Genomic DNA, 14,283 nt, shown 5'->3' on the forward strand with positions numbered 1-14,283 from the left:
CTTTTGTAATATTGACATACGGAATTAGCAATTTGACTAAAGAAATGTCACATGGTTTTATATCTGTGTTAACAAATTAGTGGCTTTCATAAACTCATGAAATACACTTTAACATGTTTATCGCACTACGTCACTCCATTCCTTTGTTTTCTGCTGTGTTTATGTAGCTATTACACTGTAATCAGTACAATTTATTTCATGAGTTAATGAAACACACTCTATAACATAGAAGAAAGTTCAAAAGGTAAAACGATGCTATAAAAAAATGATAAAAATGAAATGATATTATGCACTGAAATGCAACCTGGTGATTATCTAAACAATATAAATTACATGGCTTATTGAATATCCAAGTGGCTGTGCCTTATAAATAGAAAGGCCAGAGTTTGGCTTTCTGTACTCTTTAAGACCGTCATACACAAGCCATGCATGAAAGTGGTTGAAAACACAGATATAATGATGGCCATTCCATAATGTAACACTGTGTAAATATAGTTCCTTTGTGTTCAGTTTTATAACCATAGGTAAATTGTCCATCCAGTAAATAGCCTGCTCTACTGACTAAGTCCAAAGAAAAGATAAAAATATCTCCAAAACTGCAAAAGTGACGTGCTGTACTTGTTCTCATACCAGAGCAGTGCCATGATAGATACTGTGTTCCATTACAATCAATTGAAATATTTTGTGTGCATGGAATTCCAATTGATGGCTGACTGTAGAACTTTCTTTGACATAGAGTGGGACCAGGATTTAGCCATTCAGATAGTGATTTCTCAAACGAATAGTCTTGGCCTGAAGGACACCCAAGTGTATTGCTACATGTCTTGTGTGTGTTGCATGGTGAAGGACATGAAGCTAGGTTACATGATGTTGTGACTTCACTTGTAAGAACAGAACTAAATAGTGGCATATAGTAATCTGCCTCATTGCCATATAGGTCACCAGGTGTTACCAGAGGTGGTGTAGGTAATGTCAATTTAGCATCTCCAAATTGGTGGAGTTCCATCAAATGAAGTGCCCTTTTAATTGCATCTCCTCTTTTAAGAATGTCAAGGTTTATCTTCTTTGATTTTACCAAACTTTGTAAAATCATGAGCCAGTTGTCAAGAGGGCATGTGTTGGTAAGACTTAAACCTCTATTAGTCATACCTCCCCAAGGTATGGCTATCAAATCATCAGGGATCTTTGACTGTGCTAGGAAGCTTGCAATGTCAATTTCGTCTTGGGAATAACTGTTATCAATATGACAAGATGACTGGGACAGGAATGGGTGGGTATCAGTACTACCATGTGACACTGTAGGCTGTGACGGGTGGGTATCAGTACTACCATGTGACACTGTAGGCTGTGATGGGTGGGTATTAGTACTACCAGGTGACACTGTAGGCTGTGATGGGTGGGTATCAGTACTACCAGGTGACACTGTAGGCTGTGACGGGTGGGTATTAGTACTACCGGGTGACAATGTAGGCTGTGACGGGTGGGTATTAGTACTACCAGGTGACACTGTAGGCTGTGACGGGTGGGTATTAGTACTACCAGAGGATGGATTAATATTAACTGGATTTAAAACTGGTAAAATGAAGGGATTCAAATCTCTGGGAACTCTCATTTCAAAGATCTCTGGAGCAATAACTTTTTTCCATAAGGCTGTGAGGTTCACCAATATATCTGAAATCAGTTGATCATCTCTTGTTATCCTCTCAATTGAAACAGGACCATCCTTTGCATACAAAACAAAGTCACAAAATTCTCTCTCAGTGACAAGTAGTTGCATCTGTACTTGGTAGAAGTAGTTGTGTGTGTGCTTCAAATAGCACTGCTTATCCTTGATGTTAAAACACTGTCTGCCTAGTACCTCCTTAGGAACCACACTATAATCCTCTGAAACAGCTTTGATGGTATGATCACTAAAAATTTTCAAGGATTTGATCTCAATGAGTCCATTTGGGCCTACTAGACCATCAGGTGAACATGCCAGCCAAGGGAATTTTGGGTTAACCCAGAGACCAGATGGATCTACTTGCTGCTTGGTTTGTTCTTGATACTTTGAAACAGCTTCAAGTTCACTTTCAAGTCCACGTGCCATCCAAACCGACTGATAATTTGGAGAAACTAAGTTCCAAATGTAAGAACATATGAACTTCTTACATCTGATCAAAGCAGTGCTTGAGTCATCAAGGACTAACTTTCCGACTCTAAATGCTTCAATGCATTTAGATGCTGTAAGTCATAGCCACCTTTCTGACTGCCACATTTCACTTTTGCTTTGAGCTTCAGTGCCTTGTATTTGCATGAGGGATGGTGGAGTGATGTTGCATTCGAGGACCTTAAGCTGCTCTTCCAACACAGATAAATCTATGTCCTCCAGCTTGTAATCGGCATACTTCAGCTTTAACTGTGTTGTCCACATAGAACTTTTCCCCGTGCGACTACAGTCCTTTTCGATGTTTCTAAATAAAGCATTTAAGTGCTTTTCTGTCACGAATCTGTATTGTGGTGGTCGAGGATCGAACTCGATTACCTTTATTCAGCTTTTCTTTTTCTTTGAAGGATAATTAGTCTCAGAAAGTCTTTGGGGATTTTTCTTGCGTTTTTTACCCTTGTTCCATGAACATTCCTTACTGGTACATGGTGTTGATACGGTGAACCTGTTTGCCTTTACGTGGTCAGTAAGGTGAAGGAGAACTGCTATAATGTGGCTACAGCGACCTAGCTGGGAGACTTTACATGGATTGCACATCGCATGCACAACGGCACCACTAATACTAGATAAAACAATCGTGACATTATGAGGGTAATCATTTCGCATAGAAGGCCAGACATGAGCGCGTAGAAAGTAGTAATCGTCGTTCTTGTTGTCTGTTATATCATGCACAAAGCCGGATTCTACGTATTTTCGTCCGTTTTTAAAGGGTTTATCAGTCATGTGGCCAAGTCCATGGCTCTCGTTGTCGTCGTTCTCTTCCTCGTTGCTTGATGGAAGGGATTCCAAGCCATAGTAGTGCACGTGGCCGTAGTTAAACTGCGGTGGTATGTCGTATGCCGGGAATTTCTTCCATCCGGAATTTGGTATGTCTGGGATCTTTCGTAAATTTGGTTTCTTTACATCATCTCCTGTTTTTTCTCGTAAAGCTTTGGCTTCAAACCATTTTCCATCATCAATACTTGGATCGAGAACATGATTATTGCCTGACGATAAACAATTATTCACGCGTGCGAATTAAATCGCTTCGTTTACCGCTAAGTTTCAACCCTCTGCATTTCAGCCAACGTTTCAGCTGCTCTAATGTATAGTTATCCGGCTCGCTTTCAAATTTTGAACCAGGAACGCCATCATTTTCATTGAGAACAGTGATAAAACTCGACGTAATTTTCGAAGTTGCCGCCATGCCATCTCTTAAAGGCTGATTTGTTTGTCCGAATCTCAGCAGGGGTCACAATTTCGTGACGTCACGACTGCGCTCCGCTATTAGGACCAGGTACATCATATAACCTTAAGGCTATGAGAAATTATACAATGTATGAAACATTTTCCTAACCTCAATTTCTGCTTTGATTGTTAGGGACCCAAAAAGAAGCACAAGCAACTGGCTACTTAAATTTCCTTCAAGAACAAGTGCACAATCTAAGGCTTGATGAAATAGTTCATGAGTATGTAAATATATTTCTTACACTTACACTTGATTGATTTTAAGTTCAAAAACTTATGAATAATAATAAGCATTAGGTACAATAATCTTAAAGAATTCCATCATGTGCATGCAGTTTCATAACTAATAGCTGGTCCTTTATAAAGATTTTAAAATCTTTATATAAAGATATCAACTTACCAGCTGAAGGCAAAAGAAAGTACCCATCCCAGCATGAATTTGAGCACATTCCAACATGAATTTTTAAAGTAGTTTAATAAACTCGTAGATCATGTTTTATCAGGTCTGAAACAATTGGCTTTGCCTTTGAACCTGATAACACACTCCTACTCCTTTATTAAACTATACATATAGGATTGATAAAATTAAAATTTTAAGATTAAATTAAATATAAAAATTTTCCACTTCAGGACAACTTGGTGTAAGGTGCATGGAACAAAATACCGCCAAGGAGCAGTTGTTCACACTGGCTATGATGGAGTTCTGCCCGAGTTCTCAGTTATTGAGAAAATTTGTTTTTTAAGTGGGAGACCCCTTAATGATAACAATTTGCTTTTTGTTATAAAAAACATCCCCACTTTAAACTATGAAGCCCATTTCCATGCTTTTAGGGTAGGGAATGTAATTCCCAACATTGCAAGGGTGATAAGACAAAGCAGTCTGATAAGTTACAGACCCATGCATATAAATAGACCAATTGGAGTGGAAGGAATGCACTGTGTTTGTCCTAAATTGGATGTTGACATTTATAATGAGCAAATTTGAATAATTTATTTGAATAATTAAATTTTTATTGTTATTTTGCTAGAATAAGGTTTACTGTATATGTGCAGAATTGTACTAAAAAGAGCAGAGTGTGGCATAGAGAAGGGGTTACCAAAATTTAGTTAATTCGTGTGGGCTTCCTGTGGATTTGGTGGGAAATGGTGCATTGCCCCCATTGTTTGACATCTTGCTGCACCCCCGAGCAGTGCTGATCAAATGTTTCAAAGTGAATGGACTTTAATTCCTAAATAGGTTAAATATGGCCCCTTATGAGCATTTTAGTACCAACAAGGGCTAAAAAAATTATGCGCTTGTTAACTAATTTTATCAGTACATGGTGCATCATGGGTGCAGAACAGTTGCAGTAAATTGTTACTGGCTTTAGGTTAGAGCACCACATACATGCCAAGCATATCTAAAGTGAGCCAAATATAAGTGGATAATTGCATGGGGCTATTTCAACTCCCAAGGAGTTGAAATGATTCTCAGAGGGGTTGTAGAACCAAAGAAAAAAGCAGGACTAAGAAAGGACTGAAATAGATTGTTAGCTAATAAGGTTTATTTATTTATTTGATCTGCATTTGAATTCCATGGCACAGGAAGCCAAGGTCATAGTCTAAGATGTGCACTTATATAATGCGCTATTAAGTCAGCAACTAAAATAGCACAGAAAAAATTTGCTTTCACAATAGATGACTCTTGCCTTAAGTATCAGCTTCCCTCAAGGATTGGCTAAGGTTTTTTATGCTAGAAACAGCACATAACTTAGTCAATGATCTTTTGAAGCGCTGAAATGGTCTCTCAGAGGTGCGATTATAGCCCCATGAGAGCAGAATAAGACCAAAAAGGGCTGAAATGTATTTTCAGTCGGTGTTACTTATTGATCTTTAATGCTGATCTGTAGGTATTATTATGCGATTTCCTCTGCGGCCAAAACAGTCCCTTTTCCTATCAAATTGACCACACCTGGGGCCAATATGAAAAGTGGTGGGGCCATTTTATAATTCCTTGGGGCTGGATTGGCTAGTCATGGGGCTGTTTTAGCCCCTTTTTGTCGAAACGACCCCAAATGGGTCAAAATAGCTCCTTTGATTTTTGGGGCTAATTTGACTTTCTGGGGCTAAATCAGCTCTTTCCGATTTACAGTGTGGTTGTAAGCACGCTCCACTCTCCGTCGTGCGAACAACTTTTTCACAGCTATCACAATCTATGATAAAATTATTTTAATTAAGAGACGTAATGATAAAAAGTAAACAGTATCGAAATAATGAAATAAAATAGATGATTAAACTTACCAAAATCACTCTTCGCTTCCATCTTCGTATTGGTTTACAAAAAATAAGCTTTCCCTTCAACGGTTGTTTTCCCTTTTATATTTTATAGTATATTAACACTCATTTCTATAACCTTCAAGAATCAATGGAATTCTCTTGAGTATTGTTTATTAGTTCAGAACGATGAAGCATCAAGGATCACACCATTCAAGGCCAGTCAGGGCTAGCTGGCACTGTACTTGATAATAGTAGATATCAGTTTTCTTTAAAGAGTATTCATTGGTGATAGGATCATTGGTAAGGTATCTGACATTGCCAAAGTCAGTCTCCCTCTCCTTTACAACCTTGATTTCCAACAGCCCAAAAGGATTGGAGCCATTCTGAACTGCCTCTAGGTCATACACCTTACGGTCGGGGCTGCAACCCAGCCATGGACATTTAGGATGGATGATTAGACCGGATGGAAATAAAGTAACTGATCCACCCTTCAAGTTGTTAGCATAGGTCATTGCAGCTGTTGGTTCCATTTCAATTCCCCTTCTCATAGGTGCAGTTACAACATGGCGAGATGGATTGAGCTGTATTACCAAGTTTTCAAAATCTCTTACTCTTTTTGCAACAATTCCAAACTTACTGGCGGTAATGCGTTTGCTTCTCAACACGTGCCACAGATTGTTTGCACTTTGAGTCATTGTCTTCTCCTGGATGTCAAGTGATGCCTCTGTGCTTACCCTCAGTGCATCCAAGGAAGCTTGCTGCTGTTGAGTCAGGCAACTTGAGAAATTGTTCTCAAATCTGCTTTCAGCAGAATCCAAAGGTAGCTTTGGAAAGTTAGTGCAGCTAAAATCATTTATGACATAGTCCTGGGACAGTTTTTGTTGATAGGAAATAATTGAGCCTTTGGGAACTTTACCAAATTTACATTGCACAAATGAAATGCTTGCAAGGTTCTCTGCACTTGGGAGTATACTAGCTATCAGTGGTTTAGTTTCGAAGTTATCAAAGTCTTCTTTTGTCATTCTGTAAACCTCTGATGGAGAGTAAAGAGTGCTCTTTATGAATTTGCTATAATTTGCACCTATTTTTGGTTTTTTGACCAAGATGTCTTGGATTTCTTTCTGCTCAATCTTTTTACCTCTTGGAATACTCCATCTTTGGGGCATGCTAGTACATGTTAAGGAGTCAGGGACAGAGCGGAGACCAAGCTGTTTGCCTTGGGCAATGTAGTAAAGAAGACCAACTACATGATGGCAGTATCCACCTATGCCAGCTACACATGAGCATCTCCCAGAAGCTGAGCAGTCAGTCAACTTGATTTTAGCTTGGAGTATATGTGGAGGCTCGTTCTTTTTCATTGAGCGGTAGCATCGGGCATTTATTACCGCAGAATCCAAATCATAGGCAACTATTAACAAAAGAACAAAACGAATACAATAAGAGAGTGAACTCAAGAAGCTATATCAGAGGTATACAATAATTCAAACAACCAATGGGTAATTTACCTTTAATATCATGTAAATATCCAGGCTCGGCAAAAAACTTGTAAGCTTTAGAAGTACTCTTACAACCAGACTTGTCTTTTGCGTAATTTTCCACGAACGCAAAGGTTAACTCAGGCAGGGAACTTATATCTTGTGAAGAGTTTTCGGCTGGTGTAAACAAACAAAAAAGACCCAAAAGTTTAAGTAAAAATATCAATCATAGTAGTGGTATGGACTCGAATTTCTCTTTCCATTTAAACCCTCTTTAGTATGAAGTTAACTTCTTCGTTTTTTTATCATAAAAAGCCGCCGATTAGTTTGTTTAAAAGATAGTTTTTTTCAGACATACCTTCGTTAGCAGCCATTTTGTTTCTACTCCGACGCCGAAGCCGGCCGCAAAAGCGACGAACTCATCTCCAAACCGCGACGAATTCCACTTAGAACCCTCACTTTACAGACAAGTTCGAGTTGTATTAACTGAATATCTAGAAACGGAATGCTCTTGGGCTTGTATTAACTATAATTCTTTGTTTGAAAGCACGCTTGTATGACCTTTAGATCTCTGTTGTTTACTGGAGAGCTTGCTCTCCAGTATGGCGTTGCTATGCGGTATCCAAGCACGTGATCTCTAGCTGCAAAAGGCCTATTGGATCAAGCTAGAGTTTACGATGAAAAAAAAAAAAAAGATTACCTTGCTTTATTTACTAAGCGTAATAACGCATTATAGTTTCAAATCTTATTTGTTTTGGAACTTTTCCCACGATGTAAGAACAATAGGGGCGCACCTTTAGATCTTGTTATCATGTTGATGTTTTTTCTAGTTTTCTAACCAACCACCTCTGTGAGATAGGGAAATATATCGCGTGCTCGATTTGAACTCGATTAAAAGTTTGATATTTGAAAAAAAAATTGTATCAGAGATTGAATTTCATCAAATCATATTAATCGAAAACTGTTAATGGAATCGAATCTTAATCCCACCCCCTGAATAGTCGGTATGTTAAAACGAAGTTGTATTTAAGTTGATAGTGAAATGAGTGTGTCTTTCTCTAAAGAGTTCGAGTTCACTCTACGGGAATATAATATTATAACTCATACGCGCTTTATATTAACTGTATAAACACACCTTATTTCATGTTCATGAATTTAGGTGTAACATCCTTCAAAATTACTCAAAAATCAGTGACGTAAATAAGGATTAACTTATTGTTTCATATAGCGTGGGAGAAATCTGAATTTGAAAAACAAACTCAAGAAATTGTGTTGAAGTTTTAATCTCAGTTAAGGAATTGCTTCATACCCTTAATATTCATTGCCCGGTGTCTTAGACCGGCCCATTTGTTTCAGGGCCTCAAAACATTCTTCATTCGTCATCAATTTTCCACATTCTTCCTTATCCGCTTCAGAAACAGATGGAGTTTGAAGTTGCGATAAAAAATCCTGACACTCGTTTATTGTTTTATCTGATTTAGATTTATAGATCGAGTGGAAAAATGTCTTTATTCTTCGGAGTATTTCCTTCGGATCTGTAATTTCAGTTTCATCTTCTTTTAATAGTTTTCTAACGTGTGTTTTAGTTTTATTTCGCTTTTCCAAATTTAAAAAATATTTCGTATTTTTTTCACCTTGTTCACACCATTTGGCTTTGGACCTGATGATGATACCATCAGTAATATAATCGCTTTCCACCTCTAACTCTTTTAGTAGTTTATCATGTCGAACAAACAGTGCTTCATTTTTTTCCCATCCCGGTTTATCCTCTATAAATTTAATTTTTGATTCCAGATTATGGTATGCCTTTCTGCGGCTTCTAGCCAAATCCTTTGAAAATGCCATTGAGAATTTTCGAATTTCATATTTGATTAACTCCCATCTCAGTTGAGGGTTATATATTTCTTCATTGTCTAATGATATTTTAAAGTCGTTTACCCGTTTCCTTATTTCCTCACAATACTTTTCATTTCCTACAAGTGAATTATTAAATTTCCAGAAAGAAGGACCCCTCTTTTCAGTGTCGAATATCTTTAAATGCAATGTTATAGCCGAATGGTCAGTAGAGGGAGCTGGAATAACATCGCACTTTTCCACGTATGGCTGTAAATCATCCGATACGAAATAATAATCTAGTCTACGATGTATTACCTTGTTTGTCTGACTACTTTTACCTTGCCCTTGGCCCCGCCAGGTGAAACGTTTTGCTTTTGGATTTCTCAGTCTCCAAATATCACAAAGATCCAAGTTCATCATAACAGTTTCTAAAGTTTCTATTGAGCGCACTTTTAAGGTTGGATTTCCACCGGAGGTTTCTAATTCCTGGTCAAGGATGAAATTGAAATCCCCTCCCCATACAATGTGAGAATCTATTGGATACTCTATGTTACTTAAGACTTCTACTATTTCATTCATCAGAGTAACTTGTCCATTTTCTAGATTTGGAAAATATGTATTAATGAAAAGAAAATTTTCTCCTTGTACTTCACTCCATACTATGACGTATCTGCCATTCTTGTCTACTATCTGTTCATGGAATTTGCAATTCAGTCTACTTCCGAATAAAATTGCCGCACCTCTGCTTTTTGATGTCCCGTGAGACATCACTAGATTGCCTCTTGTTCTCTTTGACCACGCATCTGCTATTTCTTGTGTGCTATGAGTCTCTTGTAAGAAAGCGACTCCATTATCACCTCCATGCTTAAATATCCAATTAAATATCTTTTTGTTTTTCTTATACTCTCTTAGGCCTCGAACGTTAAGAGATAATAAATTAAAACTACATTGGTTCATTGGTGTTAAATAAAGAATAGGGATTCTGATTGGCCATGGCAACAAAGCGACAATTTATAGCATTCCCAAACAAAAAATACAAAAGACAAACAAACAAGAACTGTTTTCTACTAACTCTTAGTAAAGAATAATAAGAAAAAGAGAAAAAACTAGAAAACGTATATACTAAAGAAATGATTAATAATTTGGGGCTACTCGTCCGTTTAATAAGTTCTCCCTACCGCGATAGATACTAGACAGAATTTTGGCGAATACTTTTTAGATAAGGAAAAGAAGCATGTAAATAAATTAGATTAGATTGGTGAAAATAAGCCTAGCATTCAAAAATATATCTGTTTATACAATTAATTTTTTGCCTGACGGCCATAATTGTCCTCTAATATATAACTTATCTGGTTCAGCTTTGCTGAATGCTGCGGGGATCTTGTTGGCTTTTGCAGTCTTGTATGTGTCCATCTGGGCTCTTCTTCTTTTGACCAATTCGTTCGGTAAATCGACAAACATTTGATACGGGGTATTTTTTAACTTCCATCCTCTAGCCATGATATCTTCGCAATCCTTAGCTCTCAAAAACCTCGCTAGTATTGGCCTTGGATATTTCCTCCTTGGATCTCTTCTCGCTGGGTTCCGATGCACTCTTTGGATCTCCACCTCTTCGTAATTTCTGTATTCAAGTTTTTCCTCCAAGAATCGTCTCAGCACTACCTCTACGTCTTCATCATCTTCTTCCTCTATATTCATAAATTTGATATTTTCCCGTCTTGAGTACGCTTCCAGATATAAATCTTTCATCCTTAAATCTTCTACTGTGGTTTCTAACTCTTTGACTTTTAATTTCAGTTCTTCTTTGTTGGAGTTCTCGCTTTCCAATGCTTTCTTAAGAACATCGACTTCAAACTTGACATTGTTTACCGTACCATCACAGAACGCCATTGCCGATTTCAAATCATTGATATCCTCTTTGTTTGAGGCGCTGCTTTTTTCCAAGTTGGTGGTTCTTTCCTCAAGTTTATGAAGTGAAGTTTGGATATTAGTCACTGCCGATTCAATAGAGTCTAATTTAGTTAACTTTTTCAATACATCGTCCATTTTCTCGCATAGTTCTTTCGTCATATCAAGAGCGATCAGCACTTCGTCGTTCTCTTCAGTCGAGTGTTCTTCAGTCGATTTCTTTTCTAAATTTTTCACCTTCTTGGAATCCGGAGAGCCCACTGAGTCTGTTGAAGATTTAGATGACCTTGTTCTTCTTTTTCCTTGATTGTTTGATAAGAAACTAACCATTCGATAGAAAATATTTGGAATTTCGCGGGAGAGAGAGAAAAACGGCAACCTCACTCAACCATGTCTCGCCCCAGTCTCATTTGTATTTTGAACTACATATAATGAATAAAACTAATTGTAACAATATAGATATTTCCTTAATATAGCCAAATTTACAAACATCATAAAATATATATTTCATAATATAATAATATATATCTATATAATAATTTCAAAATTTTAATTAAATATTGTAAATTTATTAAATTTAAATTTTATATACACAGCATACTATAATAACATTGGACCCAGGGCCCGGTTGTTAAAATCCCAATCATAGGATTACTTCAATTAAATCGTCAGAGTTAACCCTGAATCAGCACTAATCAGGCTTTTAACAACGGGGCCCAGATGATAACTGGGGAGTCGCAACGATTTGGTGAAAAACCTCTACCAACAAAGATGAGTCCCCTTTTTAAAAAATAATAAAAGCTGATTGCTTAAGTTATATCCCCCAATGCAGGAATTTGTAGCAGAGGGAACTGGCTAAAAAAAAAACTAAAATTGAAACTTTTGTATTTTATTCTGAAAGGTTTTACCCAAATTTTTCTCGCCAGGCCTCAATTCATACACCAATAATTCGGCTACTGACACCACTTAATAAGGTAAATACTCCACACTTGATAATGCATAATAATCAATTATAACCACAACCCTAGCTTATTGGCTGAATATCTCTCTCTAAATAACTTTCAAGTTCTTTTCCATTTGGATGACCTGTTACAATTGTAGCTACATTGCTTGCAGTGAGCCGGTCATCCTCTTCCAGAAAAGTTGACATGTAATCTTCTTTGGTAATACTGTATTTGGCAAGCTTTGCCTGAAGATTATCATCAGGCAAGTGCTTGAAGAAAATATTCAATTTGTTTATCACCTTATGTATCCCCAAACCCTCAGCTTCTAACTGCTGCATAGATGCCTGTACTATACTTGCTGGGGGACGACAACAGGATGAGAAACTTATGGACACACGCCGGGCTGTAGTGTATGGCCCTTTCATCATGATTACCCGTCTTGTGACTTCTTCTGTCTCCATTCCGACTTTAACACTAGTACTCTTGGAAGGGTTAGGGTTTTATATATTGTAATTTTAAGAGCCATTCCCTTTTCAGTGATAACAGGCAAGTGGCATTAGTGAAGTTGATTGGTGTAGAAATGTTGGCAGTTGACAAGGCTCACAATCCAACACATTTTCTCTCTCATACGAATTATAATTATATATTAATAATTCAGGATAATTTGTAATCTTGAGTGAGTTCCCCACCCCCTTTCCAGAAATAGTTGCTAGCATGCTTTTAAATAGGGCTGTAAGAAAATCAAAATAAGCAAACAGACAAAAAAGGCTGAAAAGTCCATCTGTTTTCAATCAAAATAATTTAATTTTAATAAGCCAATTTTTGCTTTATGCTGACATAAGAGTTGCCAATGCTGACATAAAAAAAAGAAAACAGCAATCCCTTGTCCCATATATTTACAATATGTTTAATCCCGTTGTTGAAGTTTAAAATATGAAAAGCCAATAAAGAAAAATCAAAAAATTTAAAACAGATAATCCCTGTTTTATAATATTTATTTGCATGATATCTGATGTAAAAAAAGGGCTTTGTTTTTGAATTCCACTTCTTAGAAAAACTAACGAAAATAGTAAAAATGTGAGGAATAAAATTACTCATAAATATTTAAATAAAATAAAAAATACTTATGCCGAAATAACACAATAGTAAGAATAAAAATAAAAATAATAAAAACGTGAGGAATACTTACAATTTCTGATATTCCCTTATACGTCTCCAACGTCTCAACCAATGAAATAGCCATGTTCATCGTGGTCGGATCAATTGATCGGGCGGGTGAACCTGTCTCCAGATTTAAAGCCTTCTTTAGTTTGTCATATAGAATATGCATGTTTAATGCTATTCGAAGCACATGGGTATTTCTCTTTGAGTTTTGGCATTTCGCCACTCCGCTACTTGAGCGACTTGACGAAACTTGGCTGGAGGGCATTATATTTTCTTGAGGTTTTGCGAATTTGAAAAACGCCTCCCTGGCACTTGCACTGAGATCATATTTTACTTGCTCATCGTTATTGTGCTCGGCAAAGATTTGCTCGAACACAACTTTGAGCGACCTCAAGGGGAAGTTGTCGAACTCACTGCAAAGTTCGGCCATTGCTTCGAGGTCTCTGTCGACTTTTTTTTGGTAGACGAACAAAATTCTGTCTGCAAGAACGTTTTCAGCTCTCAGTATTCTTGGCCAAGCTTTGTCTAGGAATTGCCTCGGAGTAGTGAAGGCCAGAAGAGACGCTCTAGCTGAGGGAATACCAGTTCTTTTCCCCTTGTTCCCCTTCAATACGTACCAGCAATCCCCGTCGAAGAATTTGCAAAGTCTTTCCATTGTTAAATTAACTTCTGAACCGGACTTCGACGGACAGGATATCTTCGTAAGAAATGAATGTGCTTCATCCAGACAAAGATCAGGGACTGTCGTACCGGAGACGAAGTGATTGAACAATCCATTCGACGAGGCAACATCGAGAAGAATGCTTGTGTCGATCTTTGGCTCAATGTTGTTCACGATGGGATCTATGCAGCCAAGATGACAAGCAGAGGACTTCCCTGATCCTGAAGGGGCGACGGCGATTAAAAAGAGGTTACCTTTTTCTTCGTAAGAACTGAAGACTTCTACAGTTGTTTTTCCTATCAGTGCACTTGTGGACGCGAGAGCACTGATCAACAACAGCTGTAGAGTAGTTCCATGACTGGTTGCATAAATATCAAGCTATTCCTTCACTTGCTCTGGTATAACTTCATCGAACGGAAAAACTACTTCACGAAGTTTATCTTCCACGTCGCCTGTTGTACGAATTACACTTTCGCCATCCATAACAGAAACAAAAACTCAACGAGAATGCTAAGATAAACCTATATCTAAATAGTCACAAGAAAGCTGTTTAAATGCGCGGGAAAACCTTTAATAAGAGGTAAACCGCTGTACATAAAACCAAAG

The 14,283-nt window shown here is 37.5% G+C and overlaps 2 protein-coding genes and 1 pseudogene across 2 annotated transcripts; all 3 read right to left on the reverse strand.

The window, feature by feature from the left end:
- Positions 1-412: 412 nt before the first annotated feature.
- Positions 413-7,577, reverse strand: LOC116304773 (uncharacterized). The gene is made up of 5 exons (XM_089036815.1): positions 7,523-7,577; positions 7,195-7,341; positions 5,895-7,097; positions 2,602-3,192; positions 413-2,232 (listed from the first exon to the last, which is right to left on the reverse strand). Exons 1-5 carry the CDS (start codon positions 7,536-7,538, stop codon positions 413-415), a joined length of 3,777 nt encoding a protein of 1,258 aa, XP_088892941.1. The 5' UTR covers positions 7,539-7,577.
- A 2,716-nt stretch (positions 7,578-10,293) lies between these two features.
- On the reverse strand, positions 10,294-11,377 carry LOC116304764 (uncharacterized). Its single transcript, XM_089036816.1, has one exon. The coding sequence runs from the start codon at positions 11,236-11,238 to the stop codon at positions 10,294-10,296; it is 945 nt and encodes a 314-aa protein (XP_088892942.1). The 5' UTR covers positions 11,239-11,377.
- A 1,565-nt stretch (positions 11,378-12,942) lies between these two features.
- Positions 12,943-14,251, reverse strand: LOC148907209 (uncharacterized; annotated as a pseudogene).
- Between the last annotated feature and the right edge of the window lie 32 nt (positions 14,252-14,283).

The sequence above is a fragment of the Actinia tenebrosa genome, unplaced genomic scaffold, assembly GCF_029948245.1.
Source record: "Actinia tenebrosa isolate PJP-AT-01 unplaced genomic scaffold, QUT_ActTen_1.0 PGA_scaffold4__44_contigs__length_22323623, whole genome shotgun sequence".
NCBI classification, from domain to species: Eukaryota; Metazoa; Cnidaria; class Anthozoa; order Actiniaria; family Actiniidae; genus Actinia; species Actinia tenebrosa.